Source organism: Copidosoma floridanum, unplaced genomic scaffold (assembly GCF_036245765.1).
Source record: "Copidosoma floridanum isolate Cflo_tuat_1 unplaced genomic scaffold, Cflo_Japanese_pri ptg000021l, whole genome shotgun sequence".
NCBI classification, from domain to species: domain Eukaryota; kingdom Metazoa; phylum Arthropoda; class Insecta; order Hymenoptera; family Encyrtidae; genus Copidosoma; species Copidosoma floridanum.
Genome location: NW_028321898.1, coordinates 9816159 through 9842907, shown reverse-complemented (window position 1 = coordinate 9842907; position 26749 = coordinate 9816159). Strand labels below are relative to the sequence as shown.

The following is a 26749-nucleotide window of genomic DNA, read 5'->3' as shown; positions in this document are numbered from 1 at the left end:
TAAACCCCATAATACCAACTATATAAATAAGTTCTTTTAACACAAGTATCTAATAGAGGATATTTATTTTTCAACTAAGCGACAAGCTCAAGAAAGTGTTATTCCCATTTATACAACATATAGAACGGCTGAGTAGGCAGCAGATATGTGCCGAGCAATAGTATATTGTATAACTCAGTAGTTAAGAGATGTAAAAGTTAAAAGGACGGAGAACAAAAATAGAGTGGATAAAAATGATGCTTTTAAAGACTGTGACCCACTTCAGTGGAAAGTAGTAAGGATATTTAACAAACCGTTGATATAAGTCAGGATATTCAACAAACCGTGACTCAAGAACACATTGAACGTGTAAAATTTAATAAATAAAAGTGACCTCAAAGTGCACAGTTTTTTGTGCAAAACGCAAACTAATCTAAAAAAGACTTGCCTATTATGCCAAAGAATGTCCAAGTAGTAAAAAACGACTAGCATTATAAACTATGCCTTAAGACAGGTGTTACAGCAAACCTTGATACCTTTATAGATTAATTATAAACAAAAAAAAGCCCAAGGACCAAGGAGAAAAAAAAGACATCATCTATAACTAATCAAGATGAGTCCTATTATCCTTATGAATTGCATACTCCGAAGAAACTGCAATAATTCTAATGAATGATTTTTACTTTAGTACATTATGATAACCTATTTATTAAAAAATAAGTAAGTAAAGTCAAAAGAAAAAAAAATTAAACAAAATGAATAAAACAACTTTTTAAAAAACAGAAAAAAAAACATATAAACATACATATTAAGTGTAATACATTTTCTTATAATGCTCATATGCATATTAAAGATAACTACTAATGCACTTTTATTGATAAAATAAGCATAATGTTAAAAAAAATAAGGTCAAAAGTGAAAATAATTTTTTTCTTTTCCTTTTTTTTTAGGTATTAAGTTTACCATGGTCAACTTTTTACCTCAAATTAAATTGTTTTAATACATCTCCCTATATTATAAAGTTGCATTGATAAAAGTGAGTCTCAGCCACCCTCCGGCTCCCCCCACTCCACCTCAGCTCTCCCTCAGCTCCCCCTCAATTTACGTAGTCATTTGCTTGTTTTAACGTCATTTTCTATCAAATTATATTAAAGTGAGCTCCCCCCCACTCTACCCTGCTCCCTCTCAGCTCGCCTTTGCTCCACTACCACCTCCCCCTCCACCTTCTCTCAAAGAATACTTATTTATATAATGTTTTACCATCATAAATCTTAAAAATATACGTAATTTAGTACCCAAGTCATACCTCCTTTTTAGGGTTTTTTAAGTCACTGACCATAGGTCTCCCTCTGTCTATTAGCTCTACCTTACTCACTATATGTTTCTGAAGTACCATTATTTGTTTAACTTGATTGAACTTTCACATTTCAAATCTTCTCGTCCATGTTTACTTTACCAAAATATAAAAGATTACCTGAGGACTTTATTAACAATAAGACAGAATTCAGAAGGAGGTATACTTAAATAAACAAACACAATTAAGCTTTTTAAACAATAGTTCATTCTGTTAGCTTAATGTTGTAATATTTTATCTGTCGTTTTAAGCCATTTGTCCTTTCAAAACCCTTTCCACATTTTTCACATATATTTTTTTTTTTTCATGGTTTTTATGAATTAACGTATGTCTGTTTAAATGTGACGATCTTTGAAGTGACATATTTTTGAAATACTGAAAAATTTCTTTCCAAACTGAGAGAATAGGGGTTTTTTAATATACAATTCTAAGGTATCAAAACTCTGTTTTTCTATCTTTGATCTGTTGATAAACATAGAACATGCTAATACAGAGGTGAAATGTTTTCTATAGAAGACAAAAGGTAGTAATGATAAGGTGCCAGTATTCAATGTTATTCTAGGAATATAATCGTTATTTTGTCTACTCAATCTGTTAGTGGGGGGTTGGCGCGCGGAGCGCGCAGGGGGGCGTTAGCCCCACTAGTATATATGTAAGTATGAGACAGGTCTAAGCTCATAAGTGACGGAAGACAGCCCCAAATTTTCAAGATAAGCAGCTGTTGTACGAGTCAGTCGTATTAGCCGCGTCAGCTGAGTAAGCACGCTGATACTGAGCAATCAAACTCACAGCATTTTGCTGATTACCGTTAGAATCAAAAGTGTACTTGTAGTTGATTCAGGTATGTTTATTTTTGTATATACACATAATTATTTAATATCTTTAATATCTTGTACATACTGTTAATAAATTTCAGTTTTAACTAGTATTAACAACAATACTTATTGTGTGTTTTGCACAAATTACCCTATGCAAAATCCATTGACTTATAAATCAACTAGAAGTTGAACTTTTGCTGGCAAGCCCAAAACAATTAAATTTATCTGTGTAATTTCCAACATTTTTGTATCAGTATTCAAAAGAAAATTTCTTTTTTTAAGCGTGTAATCTAAATACTGTCCTGTTTAATAATGAAATTCATACGCATATTAAATTTCCGACCACCCAATTACCTCAAAAGTTTCTAAAAATGAGTTTTTCTAAAATTCCCATGGCTTAACTATATTGTTTATATTCAAAAAACTCTGAAACCATTGTAACGCAGAATCACTCAAAAACAATTTAAAAATTTTAGCGTAATTTATGTAATAGACATCTGGTCTAAAACAAAAGAGTCAAATATGTATAATGCGAGCAAAATGATTCCGTACATTACACCTCTACATTCCACTAGGGGCGGGGGGGATGTAAATATGAGAAAGGTCTCAACTTATAAGCGATGGAAGACAGTGCCAAATTTTCAAGACAAGCAGCTGTTGTACGAGTCAGTCGTATTAGCCGCGTCAGCTGAGTAAGCACGTTGACACTGAGCAATCGAACTCACAGCATTTTGCTGATTACCGTTAGAATCAAAAGTGTACTTGTAGTTGATTCAGGTATGCTTATTTTTGTATATACACATAATTATTAAATTATCTTTAATATCTTGTACATAGTGTAAATAAATTTCAGTTTTAACTAGCATCAACAACAATACTTATTGTGTGTTTTGCACAAATTACCCTATGCAAAATCCATTGACTATATATATTAACCATGGACGATGATAGTTTTGAAAAGGGTAGGCTGCTAAGGAAACGAAGTGCTTAAATAAAAAACTTTTTCATTTTATATTCTATTTTGTATCATATTTATTGCTTTAATGATAAAATTTTTGGTATCTTAAAAGTGTCATACTAAACAAAAGTTATCACCTCACAAAGCTGATGGTGTACTTCGTAGCTCTGAGAAGTGTCAAGTAACAACCGAAGCTATAGATTTTAAGCATAAACACATAAAGTCAGCAAGTACCAGCCCCATAGCATGGAAGACAAAGAAGTTTTAACTAGAGCTGCACGCAAGGTACATTTTTGTGCACAGCATTTTAGTTAGAAAATTTTTATCACTCCTCAAGTGTGGTTTTCATTTCATTTAATTTATTCACACACACCCTATTTTAATCTTCAGAAACCTGTTACAATTACAATCGTAATTTTAAAATAAAAATATTAGTAGAATAAAGTTGCATAGAGTTCCTCATTAAATACGTGAATAATACCAAAAAAAAGAGGAATACCGAAAGATTGTACTCAATTGAGGTGCTGAAATTATACTTTGATTGTACGTCATAAGATGAAGTCACATATTACCTGGAGTTACGAGTTGCTTGGTAACATTAAAGATAGAGACGATTAGGAAGAAAAATAAAATGCACCAGCAAACTCTAATTGCGTACTTGAAATGAAACTTTTTTTGCTAGTAATCATAATCTTGGCCATAAAACACAGGTATCCATACCTCTACTATTCGAAAAGTACTTATTTCTTTTTTAAATTTTCTAGACTTTTTGGTTTTTTTTATTGTTTGAAACAATATTTTTTTCAACACTTGTATGTCTTTGACGATTTTTATAAAAAATTTTTCTTGCACTTGTCAGTGTTAGATTAGCACTTTTTCCATCCGTGATTACTAGCATATGAATAATCTTTCAACTTCTAAGACTCTAAACGCCACACTTGATGAGCGACCATTAACTCTCCTCAAAACTTTTTGTTAACTTCCCACTGTTGGACTTATATTTTAATCACATGTAAATACCATGTTAATATAATAGGTTATTATTTTGTGGATCGTGGAAAATAAGCCAACATAGACTTAAAACTGTAATTAGCAATAATTAAAGACAAAAAAGCTTATATACGGAGAGAGACCCCAGCCAGCTTTTCACGCATGCATATGACTAGATGCCTTGACAGACAGAGTAAGTTTAGATCGCACCCTTTGTATAAGTACCAAGCGTTTGCTTGCAGCTCCCTAGAGATGGCTACGCAAGTCCATCTCTTTCTTACATGCACACAAATAATAAGTTTATTTATATGGATCATAATTATTTGTATTCACTGACAGAACTGTATAACATATTTGATACAAATTTCCTGTTTTTGTGGCCTCAAAACTTGCGGCAAATATGATCAATAATGTTGATTCTTTAATATGAATTTTTTAAAGCTATGTTTTATATTAGTATGTTACCAATATTATATTTGATTATTGGTGTAAGCATACACGTTTAAAATAAAAACCTGAATTTTTTTTGTCGTCTACCTTACTTTCATTACTTTGCTGTCACAATTTCTTACTTGTTTTTGTATCCTAAATGCACGCAAACTAAATGCATGAATATTATTGACAGTAACATTCCTAAGTGTGCACTTTATGAGTCTTGTAAGCGTCCTTGTCCTATATACTCACACATTTCCTCTTTTTTTCTCTTTCTTTTGATAGGAGTCTTTTTTATAAGTTATGTACTAGTGTACATGACTTTTTAGTACTTTCAAATTTGGATTCTCCATGCTTCATAACTAATTTCATCGTTGGAGCTTAGTTGTTAAAAACCTTTTTACCGAATCCCTTTCTTATTAAATTGGTGTTTTGAGTTCTCTGGAATTTGAAAGAAATTTTATATCATGCTACCCCATCCTCAAAAAGGCTTGTTTAGATGACTGATGTTATTCCTAGTTATGCTAGCACTTGTACTATACTGATGAATCGTACTTGACAACTGATCTCTCATCGTTAGCAGTTTTTCTGTGGTATTACTAATACAGCAGGACTAAAAAGTGAACTAATGAATAAGCATTGTATTTTGAGCCTGTTAGAAACATGATTCCAATAAGTTAAAAATTATGGGCCTGCTTTCTTATACGCAGTATGATCTCTTAAATGTAGTAGGCCCAAGTTAAGTGGTTTTTGATTTTCAGATTTCTTTGTCTGATAACATGAAGACTGCTCTCTGGTTAATAAGCGCGTAGTGTACTCTGAGCATAATGACAAGTGTGCGTACTGCTTAATGGCAATCTGACTAAGGTTAATATTAACACTTGATTTTATATTCTAAAAGTAAACGTTTGTAAAATAAAAGTTTTCTGGGCTACACTCAGAGCTTTCTAAATTTAATATTCTAAATTATATCTCATGTTATCTCCTGCCACCTATAGGCTTTTCTTAAGAACCAAGTCTTAACCCAAAAATCTAAATGACAAGAACCTTCAAATAAGACGAAGACGCGTTTATGTTGATTGGGATAATTAATAATGGAATCAACGCGTTTTCTCAAAAAATGTTGTATTGTCACTAAATTACTTGTGGAATTCCATAATTTTAAGAATTCTGCAGGTGTTCAGTACTTTGTTCGTTTCACTTTTTTAAGGATTCGTTCTTTGCATTATAGTATGAGAAAACTACATTTTTCACTGAGATATCCAGACTAGGCAAAAAAAAAATTTTTTTTGTAGATCTCCAAGTTGATAACAAACATGACCACTTTGAAACAAAAAAAAAATTTTAGCGAAAGGTCCAAGAAAAATGGTAAAAGTGGCAAAATTAGGCTTTTCGCTTCTATTCAAGAAGCTCTTATTTGACCAAAAAAACGTTCCATGTTGAAAAGATGCGCAATTTCAAGACAAACAAGATGAGCTCTGGTGAACCCAAATCAGCCTTACAGTTTTTCCGCAAATTGCGAAAAAGTGCCAATTTCACCTTGTTTTTTGGTCCTTTGTAACTGGCGTACTTATTAGTATTTTGGCTTCAAATCTTATGGGTCTTGCAGTTCCTAACAAATGTACAAAATTGCAAGACAATCGGATACAAACTTTATACAAACCGTCAAATCAACTAAAAAAAGGTCCTACTGAAAAATGGCTCTAAAAAAATTGGCTCTATGTGGTCTCAATTTTCAAAACACTTTCTCTTGATGAGATGTCAATCCAACACTAGTTAAATTTTTGTATCCCTAACTTTTTTCGTAAGTTTCTTAAAAATACATCTGAAAATAGTGTTTTCTCGCAAAGTACCAGCAGTGGCTCCCAGCGACGCTGGATTGAATGTGACGCAAATTTAGGCCACGTCCTCATCCTCACAGCGCCGTGACAATGCAGCTGGTAGTTTGCGAAAAATCACTATTTTTTGATATATTTTTAGGGTACCTACGAAAAAGTTAGAGGTATGAAAATATAACTAGTATTAGATTAACATCTTATTAAGAAAATTCAATTTAAAAGAAAGGTTGTATGGGGCCAAACAAGTTTCTGAAAAGCGTCTTTTGGAAGAACCCTTTTCTAGTTTATTGGACGGTTTGCAAAACATTCGTATCTGATAATCTTGAAATTTTGTAGGTGAGTTAAGAATCATAAAACCCATATTTTGTTAGAATTTAAAGTCAAAATATTAATTAGAATGCTAGTTATGAAACACTGAAAAACAAGGTAAAATTGGCACTTTTTGGCAATTTGCGGGAAAACGATAAGGCCGATTAGGGCTCACCAGGGCTCATCTTGTTTGTCTTGAAATTCCGCTTCTTTTGCACATGGAACGTTTTTTTGGCCAAATTAGAGCTTTTCCAATAGAATCGAGAAACCTGATTTGGCTATTTTTACCTTTTTTTTGGATTACTCAATGACATTTTTTTATCTCAAAGTGTTAAAGTTTGTTACTGGGCTTGATATCTATACAAAAAAATTTTTTTTTTGGCCCAGTCTGAATTTTCATGAAAAAAAGGTAGTTTTTATGTGGTTTGGTCATACTATTAGTAGTAGCTTTAAGTTTGTTTCATCTAAAATAGCATAATCCTAATTTTTTAACGTTATCAGAGTTAGAACTAACTCCAGGTCAATGCTTATCTCTATTTTATATTACGAAGCTCAAATTTTGTGTCAAATCCAAGGGACCTAAATTCGTGTACACTGGCAGAATTGTGATGTTGCTCGTTACATGTTACATAATTTGTCTTTTTGGCTGATGGTGGCCTGGCAGATAATACGTCTACATAAAATTAAGAATTAGTAGTTATTTAATTTTAGCCTTGGAGATAAACACCACATACTTCTTGCGTCTGTAGATACCTGAACTTTTTTTTAACGATGTTTAAGCAAATGAAGGACGTTTTTTAGATATTGTGACAGCTAGGGACTTAAAATTCTTAAGACTTTGTGAAGAAAACTCATTGTATCTAATGCCTCCTGGCACAACACATTATTACCTGTCATCTGATTTTTTTTTTTAAGTTAAACAATTGTTAGTAGACACATAGTCCAATTATTATTTATTCGTAAGAACTTCGGAACTAATGTGGACGTGTTTATGGCATATTGAGGAAAATTGTTATATCAGATGTTCATGCCTACATGCCACTCATAGAGCTCAGGTTGCATTGTAGGCCTGTCCCGTGATTATTAATAATTTTTGTTAATCCTGCATAGCAAGTAAGAGTTAAGAGCTAAGGTTTTATTTAAAGCGTGACATAAAATTGGGACATGACATGTGTTTACGTGGTGCGTTGAAGGGCATGCGTCGGTCATCTCAGCCTAAGAGTATCCTTCTTATACTTGGAGTATTGGTTTGGATGACCAAATTACTATTCATATTATTTCATCGATATCTTTAATTGAAAATTTCTTGGCCGTTTCCTGCGCTCACATATTGTGATTGTCTGGGAGGTTAACTTTTGATTCCAGTATAGAAATGACGTTGTGTCATTGCAACTTAGGATCATGCTTGTCGTATGTTACTGTTGCCGCCTATTTTATTTATGCTTATTGGGTCTATGTGCAGTTGTCAAGCTATTTAAAGGCTGAGTTTGATTGGCTATATAATTCTGTGGTTAAGTATATTTTTTGCTTAACAGGGGCATTTAGTTTATTGTTAATTATCTAGTGTTCCTTCATTTGCTTACTGTTTCATTCTCTCCCTGACTTTTTCTACTTATAGTATTTTTAAATCTTGAATATTTTTGCCACAGAAAAACAAATCCTATAATCTCTGTGACCCACTTATAATAAAATCACCCTTATTTCTCTTGACTTAAATTTTTTTAAACATTAAAATCGTTTTAGTGCCCATGGACCACAAAAAAGGTATAAAAAATTCTGATAAATAAAATCTCTTAACTTAATACCTACGCTGTACAATAAAATAATTTGCAGTTATTCAAACTTCATCCATCATAAGATCTATAAAATCCCACAATAAAAAAAAGAACATTATTACTCAAAAAAGAGCTCATCATCTAAACCATGTCTAACTATATCCTAAAATCAAAACTGAAAATTACAAAGCCTAAGCCTATTTTGATACCAAGAAATACTTAGTGATAATACTAAGAGTGAAAATACTTACGCAGATATTTAAAGTTACAAGGTGATAAGAGTTGAGTACATGGGGCAAAATTGTCTGGGTAGATTTCTTACAGTAACAAGAATAAATAACTTGTACGTCCTAGTTTTTTCTGATGATACAAACTACTCTAACCATGGTTAGTTGGATTACATGTAAGGCAAGAAAAAAAAACAAATATGTGAGTTCATGCCTTGTTGTTCATGTTTAAATTTTATATCCCATAAAACGTTATACTGAATTCACAAGGACTAGCTTCTTATACATTACCATAAACGAGGTAGAAACTAACGATTATTTTAAGATAAAATTGCGTTGAGCGACGTGAGTACATGTAATAACTGAGATAATTCTGTGCAGTTAGAATAGCTTTTTCGATATTACAGTTATGTATAGCACTTGAAACTCTAATGCATTTAGAAGTGAATCGTAAAATTTATTGCATACATTTATAATCGATGAATAATTTATGCATTCTAATCTATTTTTAAACTATAATACCATAGAAGTAATTTGACATGTAGACTACCATCACATACATTTATGATTTAACCGAAAAAATTGTACTAGTAAAGTACGATTTGTTTTAATTTTTTATTTGTACAATCTTTTACTCATAATATGAATTCTCAAGGGACTTTGCATAACAATTTTTTTATACATACCAGCTCTCTACGTAGCACAAAACCTGTCGAAGCGAGTAGCATTGTGAGATAAGCGCTTTACTTAGTGAGCTAACTTACGTTAAAGTACCGAATGATTTGAAAATTAAATGTTCTATTAATTACCACTTTTTTATTTTATTTTCACGAAAACTAAGTTCAATGTCGGCTGGCTTACCTCATCATAAAAAGGCAGTTATTTTATTTAAGTCTATTAAAAAAAAAAAAACATATTTTTTAAATATCATAAGAATGTTTATGTACAATAATGAAAAAACAAATTTAAATAAGTAAATTTCACAGTACATGAGTGGTAATACATTATAAAAAACCAGTAAGGTTATAAAAAGTCATTGCTTGCCGAATATTTCATAAAAGCTATTATTCGCGTTAACCAGTGATGCAACAATCTTAAGAAATTACTATGATAGTTGCAATTATTACAGAATTACTTAACACATTTATTTCAATCTTTTATAAGAATAACTTTTAATCCGTTTCATTTTATGGTAATGAGGTATTAACGACCATTATAAGAAACCAGTAAGATTATAAGAAATTATTGCTTGCCGAATATTTCATATAAGCTGTTATTCGCGTCAACTAGTGATGCAACAGTCTTTTAGAAGAACTACAATAGTTGCAATAATAACAAAATTATTTAACACATTTATTTCTATCTTTTATTAAAATGACTTTTAATGTGTCTTATTTTCTAGTAATGAGCTGTTATTGGTGTAACAAGCTGTTTTGATGTCCTGAACTAGTCATTGAAACCACCGTGTAACACATAGTTGGATTCGATGACTGTATGCTGAAAGTTATCTCATTATGTTCTCAAGAATAACATATTACAATCTTTTTTTTATGTATTTGGGTATAAAATATAGGGAACAATACAATATGCCACAAAAAACTGCTTGTTGTTTAAATTGGTTATTTAATAAGAAGACTTCTATTAGTCAAGATACTGAAACATAGTATTTTTAAATATGACTCCACTGATAAATATCCATCCTATAAAGCAAATAAACAAGCAACATAAGTTTTTCAAAAATTTTATTTTGATGATTCCATTAGACAGATGATTTAGTAGATTAATGTGTGAATTGCAAGGCTAACATTAGACAAAAAATTGGTTCAAACGAATGTCTATTCAAAAATAAATAATTTAACCTAATTGCTTGAACATCTACGGTTATCCGTACTAAAAAATAAGCTTTCATAGTTTTTACTTGTTATTGTCCCAAAATAAATTCTGGGTATGAAAGTTAAAAAATTTCGTATCACTCCTTCTAAAAACAAAATAAAAAATGATATGTTTTCTAATATTAAAAACTGCAAGAATATTGAATACAAGAATATCTTCCACCCAATGACAATTTTAACTTCACGTGACGCAGTTGAAGTCTGTATTAATAACTTACACAGCCTATTTGTATTGTCACAAAGCACTTAAAAATGTGTAATAAAAACTTAAACCTAAGGTTTTCTGCTACACTGTAAGTTTTATAAGTTTATAGAAGTAAATTTTGTATAGTATGAGCAATGACGTTTAAAGAATGAATTGTCTACAAATAGATGAAAAGTTTGTATCAGTATTAAGAGCTGGTCATTGACATATGGTTATATGTGACCAAAAGATGTTATTTGTGATAGATTATAAATTCAAAACATTTTTTTATTTGGTAGGATAATACAAAATTATAATATTCCTTACATTAAGCAGGATGCAGTAGTTACTAGTGCAACTTTTAAAGCATGTTTAGTCGGTAGAGAATCCACTCATACTTGTGCTACATTTTGCTAACGTATTTTTAATCTCGAGCATTTCATACTTAAACACTTTTAACAACTTAAAATATATCTCGTTCTTAACACAACAGCTAGTTTTTTAGTTATTATCAACCTTAAGGTTTATATTAGCACTGTTATAGTTATATTTATACAATACATCTATATTATGCAATAAATTTAGTGTTACAAATTATACAATAATGAATTTACTTACAACTGGACGTAAGGGTACACTTATACTTGATTCTTTAGCTGCTTCTTCAACTTCCTTTAATTTTTCTTCAGCCTTCCTTTCTTTAAGGGCTTTGAGAAGTTTCCACCGAGAACCTGGGGGGCTGGAACTTACTAAGTTTTCACCAAGGCTCTCAGACGTATGAGTAAAAGATTTTACTATTTCTGACTCCATTACATTGTAACTTTTTACAAGACCTTCTTTCTGTTGATTTTCATACAATTTTTCGTTTGAAAACAATTTGTCAAAAAAAATTAAATCTTCAACACTATTAAAATTCTTATCATTTTGGGTAGTGGTATTTGGAATGGATTCTAAAAATGCATTTTTTGAAAAAGTATCCTGTGGAAAATTTAGTTGATGCAAGTTCCTTTCGAACTGCTGGTGCTTGTCTTCATTTTCTCCTTCTTCTAATTCTGGGAAAGATTGTATTGGACTATCTGGCCCAGAAGTCTCCCCAGATGTGGGCTCTTCAGTAAAAATTTCTTGTTTTTCATACTTCTTATCTTCTTCGTAAGCCCACGACTGGTAATCAGTTACTCTTGCAAAAATAGACTCCATCACGTTGTTCGATTTCGTTACCGTTGCGCATTCGATTTCAGATTTGATACTATTAATTTTATCCATTCTACCACTGCTGTTGATTTCTGTGTTAATTCCACTATCTTGCATAGAAAACTTGTTTGTTTTTAGCTTTAATTCATTCATAACTAACATCATTTTTTCTTTAACGTTTTCATCAGGATGATATAACATGGACTCGTTAGCTTCTTCTATAAAGATATTACATGTATCAGTTTCCACCGTAAAATCTGATTGTCTTTCTATTTCTTCGAGCTTTCTTAGTTCGTAACAGTACCATTCATCTTCAGAATCAATGGAATCCTCCGTACTTTGCCGACGAGATGACACACGAGATGTACTTCTATATGAATGATTGCTTTTACTGTCTTCATCATTATCGCCACTACGAGGACCCGACACAGGAATTTCAAGAGATTGTTGATGCCTAGGTACGAATCGACCATTTTGTGCATATACCTTTGTGCCTAATGTTGAAGGAGCTTCTTCTGCAGGAATCTGTTCCTTAACACTTGTTACAAGCTCAGGAAGCTTTAAAACATGTGCAGTTTTTTCAAAAAATTGTTGTTTGTCAATATTATCTAACTCCTGATACGTTTTTCTGAACATTTGACAGGAGTCTTTTTCCATATTCTTTTCTATACAAAAATCATCTAACTGTTCATCAGATATAGTTGAATACTGCCTTTGCCGATATTTACCTAAAGCTCGAGATACAGCAAACTCCATATTAGAACTACCTGAAACTGTAACCGAAGATTTTGTCAGCTTTTCAAATGCTGATTCATCTGAGCTTTCATTAATCTTTTTTATATCACCAACTGTTGCAAATATAGAATTTGACTGATCCATAATGTCAACAACTGTATCTTCATTTTTCTCTTCAACCGTTTGAGATTGATGTTGTAATAAAGCTTTTTCTTGTCTATTTTCTATGTTGAACTGATTTTGATGTTCACTTTTTTGTTGGAAAGAACTATGATGATTCAATGTATTTTGTGAGATGTCGCTTTGAAGCTCTTTTTTTTGGTTATGAATCTTTAAAAAATGGTGTCTCACAGATGTAGTCAGATTTTTTTTTGAAAAAATATTTGACTCTTGAATAATGTCTGAAGAGTTTTCATCTTCTGATAGTACACTTTGTAAACTTCCACTCCAATCTGTTTCTGAATTTTCGGGATCGGAGTAACAACGGAATTGACTGTTTTTTTTTTTAGTTTTTTGTAAGATTCCAGATACCGTTGAGACTAATTTATGTTTCTGTTTTTTTTTACTAACATAATTCTCTCTTCCGTCAATTTTCATAAAACTTTCTGATCTACGTTGCTTATCTACATCATTTGAATATATCTCTGAAACACTAGTTGGTATTTCTTCAGGTAAAGAATAACTTCGAAGTCTTTTACCAGAGTAAAAGTCTGGTAACCAATTACTCATTGAGTTCATTGCATTTCTTAAAGAAGAACCTCTCTTTATTTTTTTTGTTATCTTTAGAGAATCACTTTGATGTTCTTTTATGTGCGATGAAATACTAATATAACCAGATTGTGAGACAATTACGCTTGTTGCATCAAGTGTTTCTGCAAGATTTTCATAATTGTTAATAATACTTGATAAATTCTGATCGTACTTCATTTTTTTTTGTCTTGATCCATTACCTTCTAACTCTGTACTCTTGGATAAAAAATTTTTATGTTCATTATTGATTAGATGATTTTCTTGTGGACTCTGGATAAGCTGTGCCATACCATTATTTTCAGAAACTATATTCGATTGGGATCGTACATAAGGCTTTTCATTAGATGTTTTGGCCGAATGGTTTGTCTCTATAACTAAAACTTGAGGATTCGATTTTAGAGTATCGAAACAATCAGTGTTATCATTATCACTCAAAATCTTATTGTTTGACTTAACTTCTACAAGACTTGTGCTTATTGGATAATATGACAACGCATCAGTAATGTAGTTTGTTGGAAACATTGTTTTACACGCAAAAATGTTATAATTATCTTTAATTTCTTTATCCTTATTAGCATGTCCTATTTTGCGGATTGCCTCTACTGGAATAACACAGTCAATATCATTGGTATGAACTGCTTTTGGCAATTTTTTACTACTTTCATTTGAAATTAACTGATTTTTATAATCTGGGTCCTTAGCATTTATTTCTTTATCAAAAGCATTTAAACCAGTTGTTGTTAAGTTTGTAGAATTGCTTTCTTTATTACTGATAGCTACTGAGTGCACAGATGATGAAATTTTTTTTTCTGTATCCAAGGATGCAGATATATGAGTTCTCTTAGGAACATTATTTGCTGTGTTAGAGGTAGAATACATTAACAAGTCATTTCCTTCAGGCATGTCATATACGGGCTCTTGAACTATCATAGATAATTTAGGTTGTCTAGCAGTAATTTTTATTGCTGATAGTGCATCTGTAGACAAAACTGGTAATTTTGTAAGATTTAGGTTATTTAAGGGTGAAACTATTAGCACTGACTTTTTAGATAAAGTTGGAGATTTATCATGATTATTCCAACCTTTCGATGAAGAACTAACAAAGTCAGACCTCAATACTTCGATATTATTCGCACCATTCGCAAGATGTTTTACAGTAGTTGCAGGAAATACTTGATTACATTGTGAATTCTCAATGTTTTTAATTGTTTCTAAATAATCAGTATTTTCAGAGAAACAAGAAAAACTAAGTTCATTATTGTTTGTTATTGTATAACAGTTCTTACTTAAATCGATAGGTGCTGGAGATGGAGGAGAGGCTGGTGTAGAATATTGTAAGGTTTTGTTTCCATTAAAACTAGTATTTAATTTAGAAGGGGTTTTGAAATCGTCCTCAGTAAAACAGCTTACATTATTACTACTGGTATTACCATCAATTGGCATAATTGAAGAAATAGTCTGATCTATCTGTTGGTTTTGAATGTTAGGTTTCATACTCATTTCAGGTACTAAGCTTTCTACCATAAGATCAGTGAGCTCTTTGTTTTCAGCATATCCTTTAGCAAATTTGCCCACATCAATTGGTACATCGATTTCTGGCTCAAATAATGTTGCTGGAAAGCAGCTTATGTTCATTTGCGAGTTATTAAACGTCAATGATACTGTATCAAAGTTAGTTTTTGATGCAGAATTAAGTCTAGGTGATAATGATTGCATTGTAACGTCTCCATCAGTCATAAGACCACTGTCTGTACTTATTCTTGATATTGATCTTCCTGTTAAACTGGGGCTTTTAGAAAATGTCCATGAATCAATATCTGTCTCTGTAATAACTTTTTTCAGTTGTTCATCCATGTTGTTAGAATCATCCGATAGTTTTAATTTAAGATCAAGTGAACTTTGACTTTTTACAAGATCTGTTTCTCTAGAATTAGGTGTTACAAAACCTTCGGACACACTTATCCAATCACTATTTAGTCTATTGACTTCTTTTATATCATCGAAAAAAACATTATCAATAGTACTTAGTCTTGTTAGTTGAGCTAAGTCCTGTTCACTAATGCATGGAGTATTGCCACGGTATGATTTATAATCAGCAGCACTAAATATCTCACCTTTTTCAGCTTCAATTTTTTTTCTTCTAGTAAGATCAGAGGGATTGTATTTTTTCGAGGATGGAGATGATTTTTCACTACACTGGACACTTTTATCACTATCAAACTTATTTTTACAAATATTTTTAGCAGTATTATCATTATTATGGTCATCAGTGTCTTCAACCTCTTCCCAAATCATTCCTAATTGTGAGAGTGGCCTTTGAATATCGGTACAGATGAAATCTTCACGGTAAGCTTTATTTAAACTGCGGTAAAATGCTTCATTTGGCATCATTGTTTCCTCTAAAAGTTCAAATGTGTTGATGGATAACGTTTTACCTTGCAAATCAGTAGAAGGTACTGTTGATGCAACTACATCCTTAGATATTCTGTCATCATTGGAATATTTTTCCTTGACTGACTTTTGACTGAAAACATTTATTTCATTCTCATCTATAACAAGTTGAAAGTTTTTTTCAATTGAATTGAGCTCCCATTTTTCAGTCTGATGTGAAGTTATTTCTTTATTTAAAGTGGTAGTTTGATTTTTATGATTCATAACCATGTTAGTATTGACAAGCTGTGTAATAATATTTTGCTGTTCATAGAGAAAACTCTCAAGTTTTTCAAGTCTTTCCCACATTTTAATACATTCTTGGTTCAAAATATCTAAAATCCTCCAAGCACATTTAAGTTCATGCTCAATGTTGTTCAATTTATTAACAAGTCTTTCCATAACAATATAGTAAATATGGCTACTGCTATCGTCATCATATGTTTGTACAACTGTTGAGCTAGAGCTTGAACTAGTCAGTGGAGGGCCAGAAACTTTTGTGTGGTCCATATTACATGACCTTAGATAATTAATGACCATTTAATAAGAAAATAAAAAATTTCTTAAATTTGTGTCAGTTTTTATACGAAACAGTTTGTTTTTTATACTTTAATTAAAGGTAATTGCATGTCAGAAGATCAGTGTTAAGGCATTTGATGATACAAAATAATAAATATATATGTACAATTTTTATACTGTAATAATGTAATAAGATATAAAAAAGTTTCATCATCAATGCATACTTTCTTCAGATACTACAATTATTGGACAATAGCTTCAAAAAGGTTTGCAAAATTTGAAGTCAAACATTTGCATGAATATACTATCTATATCTGGCAGACAATATCTGATGAACAATCTACTTTTCAAACTGAAACCAAATCTTTTTTTTAAATTGAAAAATTATCATGAGCAGCAGCAATCCAACTGTGTATTTCATGACTCTGTAAGAAATTTAACAAGTATTATGTATTGTTTTACATGGCAAAGAAGATTTTAATAAAAGTTTCCATCAACAAAAAATGACAGCTGCAGTGATTCGAGGAAAAGTGAGTGGACGTTTTTTGAAAAGTCTTGTAATAAAATAATATCAGGCATTTTTAAGACAAGTATTATGAATAAAACTTGTTCATTGCCATGTTCGTTTTGGTTGACATTTTAGTACCTAAGAAAACTAATAATTTCTGTTTATAATGTAAAAGATTTTTTAAATAAGAAAAATACAAAAAGTCATTGTTATTTAAAAAGCAACTAAATACGAAACTGAAAACCGTAGAAAAAAAATTAAATCTTACAAATTATAATAAAAGCAATGCTACAGTACCATAACTAAAAATAAAAAAAAAGCTGTTTCACAGTAAAAAATAAGTTGGGCTTGAAACATTCACCAAAAACAAAATGTTCAATAATTAAACAGTAAAACAAAGACAGAGCGTTATTTTATTAGTAGAGTGACTCCAGCAATAAAAAAAAATTTATGATTTTGCTATTTTATTATACACATCTTTTTAGAACTCTTAGCAATATTATCAATTTAAAAAAAGATAGGAAAGAGAAATATAAATTTTTTTTCATGAAATATATCATAATATGCCTCTTGCTCACTATCTAAAATTATTTATGTATAATACCAAACTTCCAGTTATCGTCGTTAAATTTCAAAGTTTTTTTTTTCTCTCTCTTAACCTAACTCTCTTAGAAAACTACTTACTAAATTATCTATAGCAATCATTAAATGCACTATACCATTAGAACTACTAGCACTTTCCTTATTTTTAATATTGATTTTAATTGTTAATACTATTTCTTAGGTTATACTGTGTTTGATACTAGCATCTGACAGTGTTACTTGTCATTGGGGATCCTGCCTTGTGGCCCTTAAAATAATATAAATCTTTAAATAAGTATTTTTCTTTCTCCCACTCCCTCATTTTTTTCTGATAATCAGACAGTTACTTTAATTTTACTCTACTAACTCCACACAACAATTACGTGGTTCGGGACCAGTGGAGTTAATGTATCCATCGTTTTTGCTAAATGTTGTCAGAGCTCTGTTCATGGTAGATGTCGAGGGAGATTGGCCAAAGGGGACCGTGGTTGGTAATATTTTTTTTGTCAATTAGAGGTATCAATGATTTTATTAGAACTGCCAGGATAAAAGGCTTAAAGGCCAGACAGGATATTTAATGAAGTCCTTAAAATTGTGGCAGCAAAAAAAGCAATCTGTTATGCTGGATACGTTTCATAGCAAGCATATTAAGTATACCGTAAAAGATCAAACAGCTCTTTTTTCTGCATAAATGTAAAAGCTTATGTATCACACTCTCGTTATTTTAGCCTCTGTGTATGCTGAACAACTTGGGCTAGGTAATAAAGAGAATACTTTGAGCGCATTTACGTCAGGTGGTAAATTTATCCGGGAAGAAGCATGGTTTTAGGGTATGGCAGATCAACATGCCACGTGTTGTTAAAGATTCTGAAGTACATAAAACGGTCGTGCAAGCTCCTTATAAGACAAGGAATGCTTGTATTTTGATAACCCTAAATGTCAGAATGCCTTCAACTTGGTAAAATGACTCCACATAAGAAAAGAGCTGAGCAAACAAAAAGTACTAACTTACTTAAAAAGAGGTCTTGAACAACTATCTCTAGGACCATGTGCTTCAGTAACACGGTGAAGGAGCCATGTATACTAAGAATTAACGTCAGGGATGGGTCAGGTCTCTACGGTATATCCAGACGTTTGAAACCTCATATACGATGTGCTTTTATGCTTAAAATTTCCAAGGAAGTACTTTTGTTCGGCTGCATGGATAATATTGGCCTAGTCCTCTTAGCAATATTCTGTGGCATACCTAAGCTTAAATCCCAGTTGGATACCACTAAGAATGTCAGAGTGGCTAGGGGTCCACGGCTTTGAGCTAGTTGGCCAGGAAATGAAGATTGTTGTTTTTACTCGGCAGCGATGATTTGGTGAAAATTTTTGTGTGAACGTCACGTGTACGGTGCTCTGTGAGAATCCTGTGGTCAGGTACTTCGGAGTGTAGATTGGTTTTTGAATTTCATTTTAAAAAAATATTTAAAGAACTGCACAAATAGCCTTAAAGGTCATTGGGAGTCTCTGAAGACTGATACCAAGTATCGGTGGTCCACGAGAATCAAAACGACTGGTACTCACGTCGGTAGTGAACTACATTACATTGCAAAGCTAAGAGGTATGAGAGGATGAGTTGGCAGTGACATGACTTTAGAACTGCTTAATATCTGTACAGTGAGTAAGGACCCTGCTAGTTACCTCTGCATACCACACGGTATCTTTGACTACGGTGATAGAGATTGCGAATACAGTGCCTATCGTTCTTTTGGAACAACAGCGCAGAGCGAGGTTTTTGTCCAGTTGGACTGAGCTGGACAACGATTGTAATAAAAAAAATAAGCACAGCTTCAAGCATAAAAGAAATGAGATCGTTGTGGGCAGGTATATACACTGCATTTACACTGGCTTTGCTCTAATGGCTCAGATATGGTCACGGAGAAACGAACTATTACCTTATGCCACTTTTTCTTGGATCTTGTACAATGTCATATATATGATTAGCCCTTGCCGCTAAGACCAATACCTAGTTGTGACTACTGTTCTGAAGTAAACGAAGCAGTAGGACACACTTTACTTTAGTGGACAAGGTGGTGACAGTAGTGGCAGTGGCTTAAGAGCCGTTTGTATCAGATCGTTACACCTGAAAAAATCACTAGCGTTATAATAAGTGGTACCAATGATTGAAAAGTTCTTGATGAGTGTATGTAGATGGTTATTAAAAAGAAAAAAAGATAAGAAGACCGAGTTTGTATCCTAAAAAGTTGTGCGATCTTACTCTGCTCTGAAAATTTCAATTTATCACCAACGATATGCGTCAGCAGAAAGTGGTTCTTGCAAAGAATGCAATCAACAAAGATACACAGGAATCCTGAGCTCTTTTTAAGGATCGTAAGAACTAGCACCTTCAGCTACTGGTGGTTGGCTTGCTTGCTAATACTGTGAGATGCAATAACCTCCCTGGTCTCCAAGTGGCTTGACCTTAAAGTAAAGTTTATGCGGTCCCTATTAAAAAAATTCAGTGACATATCAAGAGAACAACGTTGAGTAGATGTTAGCGGTAAAAAAATGAGTACTCTGTCGTTGTTTCTGTAGTGTACAAAAAACAGATTGAGCGATCGAAATCCTTAATCAGAGAGATTAAAAAAACGTTCAAGGCAATTAATTAAAGCAATAAAAACAATACAAAGAATACAAAGGATAGCCTTAATGATGCTCTTGAATATCCAAAGTCAGTATAAGTTATTGAATAAGACGTTTTTAGTGCTAACAAATAAATTTCAAATTCTGGGAAAGTGCCTTTAATTCTTGCAAACTAGGTAATAAAAAATAAATAACTTTTAACCGTATGTTCTGGGTAAAACTTTTAACTGTGCTCTTACGAGAAAAGGATGAATATAAAAAGGCAGAGTCCCTTAGACAACACCAAGAAAAAACTGAAAATTTCGTCATCTTATAAAAAAAGACAGTTAAAGGTCAATAGAAAGAGACTATCCTTGTAACAAACAATACCAGAGAAATAAAGAAGACATAACGCTAAGTCTATGGGTAAAACTAACTAAAAGGTAGAACTTCGCTAATATTCTCAGGTTAATAAAAAAAACTGCAATCTTAGACAGGCTAATGCTTCAGTGCAACGTTTTGTCATATAAAAAAAAAGAGACATGCGAAATATATCTAAAGATGTTGAGGATTCATTTGCGTTCTCGCAGCACGTATTTTTTTTTTTTTTTTTTTTATATTATAGTGCTCTACGTCCGGCTCCTTTAATGAGGGCACTACTATGGGCACTTAGCACTTGGGAGAAGGAAGGGAAGAGGGATGGGAGGCCTCCCATCACTGGGAGGGGGGTAGGGGGAATTAGGCAATTTTGCTGCGAGAAGGTCGCCTAAACCCTCCTCGAGGAGCATTGCGTGGTGAAAAAGCACATGTGAAAAATCACAGAGGTACTTGCCCGAAAAAGTCGCACTATGGCCGGGAATCGAACCACGGGCTCCCCCGCGTCCCAATCCACAACCTAGCCGACCGAGCCACCGCGCGCTCCTCGCAGCACGTACAAAAAATAATAGCTAAATATATAACCGTGGTAATAAGCAACAAAAAAAAATGACACTTGAAGTTTGAGACCTGAATGCCATTGTCAAGGAAATAGAAGTTAAAATAGTTCATGTTAAGACTTATAGATAGAAGAGCCAAAAAACTTAAGTAGCAGTTCTAAATTCTTATATTATAAAACATAAGATGGAACTTTTGATAGTTAACTGGTCTACCAAAAAAGAAACAGATAATGTAGTTCGATTGAAAGTCAGCTTTGTAGGCAGCCAAGGCCAGGAGAAACCAGTGGGCAGTGGGTGCTTGGGTACCCAAGAAATAAGTCATGCTTCTTTAAAATTATATGGCAGATAATATACTCATGAATATAAATACACCATGTACAAAGGTGGTGCAACTATCATTAAAATGAATATACCTACGTTAGTTAGGTGTGGTTTCAATAAATACTCTAATATTTAATAACTAAAATATAATAAACAATATATTATGGCACAATACAGTATAAGCAGTACGAAGGCTGGCCAGTACAAGGCTACACTTTCATCGAATTTCCCGATAGTTTCAAAACACATTTCTACTGCCTTCACTGACTATATCTGTATCGTCACGCTCACCTTTATCACATACTTACAACATTTCTTAATAGCATAGTAGTACATGACCATGAATGTCCCTTCCAAAAGTTCATGACACAAATTTTTTTGACAGATATTATTCAAGCATCAACAGTATACTAAAAATAAAATAAAAAATATCCAAAAAAAATTGCAGATTATTCAACTGTATTTTATTTCACATGTTTAGTTTTTAAAATTTGCAATTTAATATGTAACCTAACTAAAAAATGACTAAAAATTACATTTATTATATGTGTACAAGACCTCAATTTTCGTTTGTATGGAAGATTACTTTTAAGTAAACCTGTTTCGATTTTAAATAAATCTATAATTTTTTGTTTTGTTTTCAATAACAATATCCTATTTACACTATACTGAAACTTTTGTTTTTTCAAACAATTTACATTAAAAATATGTCACGAGATGTACGATAAAATGAAGTTATTGGATTTCCATTGTCTGTTCCACTCATAGCTGAGTGGGTAAAGGGCTGACCCAGTCTGCAAGAAGTTGGGATTTTAAATCTACTTGGAAACTGGTCTTCTTTTTTTTTTTTTTTTTTTTTTTTTTAGAAATCAGTTAATAGAAAAAAAAGTTCAGTTCAAACGTTTTAAATGGTGGGATAGTGTTGTTGTTTTGTGTAGTGTAACCATTTAGGGTGGTGTAAGGAGACTACAAGAACGTCAAGAGAGGCTGGGTAAAGAAAGGGAGAATCAATCAAAATCCACTTCTGTTACATTTTTTCTCAAGGTCACCAATCTACAATTGGTGATTTACTCCGTAGGGCAGAACGCACCTGTAGAAGTATAACTTCGAAAACAGTTGTAAGATATTACAGTTGCCTAAGATAGGAAACGTAAGAAAGTAAGAAAGATGAAAAAAAACTTTTAGTATAAAATCTCTAACCATCGAACGAATAGTGTTTTAGTTAATAACGGTGTTTTTTAAGCCTAACGGCAGATAATAAGGGGAAAGTCAAAAATACCTGAAATTCGGAAAAATATTAAATAAAGTTAAAAAAATGCTTCATCAGGGCACATAAAAGATGATACTGTTCAAACTACAAAACAGGCTAATTATTAAAAACCAATACTGCACTGCGTTTACTTACTCATAAGCTAGAAGAATCATCAAGGACATAGTAGCGCACACGAAAATCTCAGCGTACAGAGAAACACTAAAAAACAAGTAATAGTTTTTAAGAATCCTCAGTCCATTCAGAATTTACAAGAACTAAGACCTGTAAACGATAAGAGTTAACTTGCTTCAAAACGCTAGGACATACGACGATTGTTCTGTTAGCTCTACTCTGAAAAAATATTGACATAATTGCAGACTGGTGAAAGCCCCACGCTGCAAGAACGTAGGGCTTACGTAAGTATTGGTGGTCTATTAAAACAATAAATAGAGTCTAACACTACAGCTGTTCCTCTGGTATGCATGTTTATAAGTAAATATATTTCCCTTTCCCATAAACAAAGCTCCTACTACTATTTTGCTGCTGCTACTACTAGTACGACTTTTTTTTTTTTTTAATTTTTTTTTGTGGGAAAAGAAAAAATGTATTATAGCACACCACAGAGACTGAAGTAGTAGAAAATTCAGGTAATTTTTTTTATCAGACCACTTGTACCCAGTCGAACTTCCTCCAGACTGCCTAGCTTAAGTTCAACTCCGGAACCATGTTAGCATTACTTCAGGGTGGAACCACCAGTGAGTTCATCGCATTTCACAGCATTAGCGAGCATGCTCGCCACTGATTGTTAGAGGTTCCAATCCTCTTAAACTCTGAAAAAGTCTTGGGGTCCCTGAGGAGTGGCACATGTGTCTAAATTTTTTCTATAGGCTGTATTCTTTGCAGGCATCACTGTATACCTAATACTTTCCCTGGCTGATGAGTAAGTGTACCTAGTGCAGTAAAGTTCCACATTAGCTCACACTCCTTTAAAAAAATTTCTTTACTCCTGCATCACTTGGGACTTTCTGCTGGATTCTTTTAACGCTTGTCTAAAAATAAGAGTGTTTCCACTGCTGGTTTCGTGTTTCGTATCCCCTGTCTTGCAAAGAAAACACTATGCTGTGTTACTGCAGCTTTTTTATGTGGTAGTTAAAGCTTTCACACGAAGCATAGCATTAATCAGTCTTCTTTGTTGCAGTTATTGAATACATCTTCATACTCTAGACATTTGAGACACCTTGTTACAACTAGCCTTCTTCCAATACGATGGAAGATGGATCCAATCTTGACCTGCTTTTATCAGCCTAAGTAAAGTAAAGCTGTTTAAAGCTTTTTGAGTATCCCTTCTACTACTTCGTGCACCGTCTTCTTGTTCACCCTTACTCATTTTTTTTTTTCATAGACAATGTGCTATTAAGTTTTTTTTTCAGGCTCTCTGAAGAACTGCTCATTTTTTTGCACATTATATTACCTTAAGAATGCTAATCAGGTTTTTCTTCTAGACGTCTCGTCAGGAGTTATTTCTTTTTTGCGCTTTTATTTGCAAGGATTAAGAACATTTAAAAATCTATAACGCTTTTCTTTAGCACAAATAACGTCTTTTCTAACAATTTCTACCATTTCAAGATGTTAAAGGGTAGCTTTGAGTCTGTTCCTAACAGCCTTTGACGTGTTACCATACTTTTAGTTTATGGTTTTAAGGGCCTTTTTAAACTTCTTTATTGCAGATTAAACTTGCTGAATCTCTTTATTTCGTTTCAGCTGAAGTTCTGCACCATCTCTGTCCATAAAGGCAAGGTCACGTTGCTTCTAGTTGCTAAAGATACTGAAATCACTGTACTGGCTTACGTTGCTACCTAAACTTAAAAGGCTGGGTGTTTTACTTTCATAAAACAATGCCTATCCAAGACTTAGCAAATCCTGTTGATCACCTGGAACGTCTGTATTGCCCAACCCCCCCACAATCCGTGGGGCCTGCAACAATCACCCGGGCATTAATCAAATCATATCTGCTAGAAAACTCCCTCAGAAAAGATACTACTTGGGGTACTTGTTTTATTTGGATGTTATTCATAATAGTATCTTTTTTTATATTTTCCTGACTGATAAAGGCCAGTACTTCCCTTTTTTCTTGAACGAAGATTTGCAAAGGGTTAAAACCAAGGCAGCAGCCCCTTGTATTTCTAGAGAAGGATGCTACTTACTCAGGCTGGCTGGGACTCACTACCCTCTCTCAGTCTTATCTCCGAATACTACCCTGGCTACGGGTACAAAGGGTGAAAAAGGTTATTGTGTGTAGTGAATGTTTATATGTGCATACTATATGTGCCACAAAAAGACAAGAAACAGACATACAAACAAAAATGGTATTGGCTTACATATTTGTGTTTATGAGAGCATAAGCCTTAAGCTTTTTGCTTCAATCGATGTGATTGTGTGGGCTGACACTTTCTATATGTAGATACTCTTGTGCTTCCTGCTTTTTACTTTTGCCGTGGGTTCAGCCCAAATGCTTAAGGTAGGCCAACAAAAAATAGCATTTCTTCGTGTATAAAAGTCAGTAGTAGTTAAAACAGTACTCTTGGATATCAAAATTACACTGACACTATACTAACATAAGTACATTGGTGAGAAGTCTCGAATAGTGAGTGACGGGGTCCTTCTTTTGTTGGCGTAAAGGCCCTGTCAGTGGATGAAGCTGGACAATAAAGCCCGGATAATGCCAAGTAACCTTGTGTGATAAGGCTGTAAGCCTTATGAATAAAAAGTACTTGGTGGGCTGACTAATCTAATCCAAGATTACTGTTATTGAAGATGCTACATAGTGACACTTTATGAAACATTATTTGCACGATCTTGATTTGGTGGGTACTTTGCTCCTGTCATGGGATTGTATGCCTGTCATTCGTTGCGCCGGAAGAATTGTGATATCCCTTCGTAACCATTTACTGCACACAATCATAACTTTTACACTTTGTACACAATGCCAGGGCAGTCTCCATCGGTTGTGCTAAAGAGAAGTGATAACTGCCGTGTGGTCCAAGCCCGTAGTACCCTCCTCTGAGAACAGACAGGGTTGGTGCGTAAGTTTTAACCCTTTCCAAATTTTTATTATAAAAAAGGGTTCTTGTGGCCCTTACTAATCATCACACAAAGAAGATACCTTCATAATAAATATTGAAGTAAAATAAGCATTCCAAGTATTTACCTCTTAAAGGAAGTCTGCTGGCAAATCTGGTCTTGTAAAAGCCTGGGTAACTATCGCTGGTCCCACAAATGATAAAGAAAGGGGGCACTAGAATGATTGAGGTGATCAACAAAGTTTTTTAAAGTTTAGATAGTCATCGTTTGATAGAGGTAGGACACATATCCTGTTAATTTTAGGTATCAATGTAAGCTAGGTAAGTTATTTGAGAGTCATTAGCAATTAAATGCCAGGTGAGCAAGCCTTTATCGACAAAGATGGTGCAGAACCGTGGATAAAACAAAATGAAGAGATTAAGCAAGCTCAGTCTACAATAAAAAAGATTAAAAACGCACTTAAAGCCATCAATTATAGGTACAGTAACTCGGCAAACGTTAGCATGAATAGCCTTAAAGGTGCACTTAAGCACCTTAAATCAGGAAAATTATTTAGAGAGGACAATCTCAGTGCTAAAAAGAAGTACTATTGACTTTAAAAGAAGTGATTTGAATCCTTCCAACAGTAATGAACCAGAAGTACTTCAGAAAACCCTGAAAAATGACAAAGATCTGTGACCTCTAAGAAACAGAGAATAAGCGATGGCAAAGAAAAAGAGATCTCTTTGAGCAACAGAAGTGCCTAAACAAAAAGCCCTAACACAATAAGAAAAGTTCTAGTTAAGCAAATACCCTGAAAAGACAAGGGCAGTGGTCTAAAGCGTTGCTGCCACCAAGATAGTAGATTCACTCAAAAGCCGGAGAAGTAAAAGATGTTGCAAAATTTGCTAAACACGTGAAAGAGTTAGTAGTAGGCGAAGGATGTAACTGCTGCAAAAAGAGTGACGCTTAAGATCTGAGATTTAGATAGTACCGTGGAAAAAAAAAATTAGGAAATCTATCAAGAAAATTGTAAAAAATTTAAACCAAGATGTAGACATCCAAATTCTTGAGGTGAACAGTAAAAAACAAAGAATGGCGTT

The 26749-nt window shown here is 33.1% G+C and overlaps 1 protein-coding gene across 1 annotated transcript in view; it reads right to left on the bottom strand.

Moving 5' to 3' along the window:
* The window catches only part of unc-13 (protein unc13 homolog), a 907591-nt gene extending 890981 nt beyond the window's left edge, over positions 1-16610 (bottom strand). Inside the window, exon 1 of the mRNA XM_089594724.1 lies at positions 11401-16610. Within this exon, the coding sequence (XP_089450850.1) occupies positions 11401-16372 (4972 nt within the window). The 5' untranslated portion in view covers positions 16373-16610. The remainder of the gene's footprint in view (positions 1-11400) is intronic.
* Between the last annotated feature and the right edge of the window lie 10139 nt (positions 16611-26749).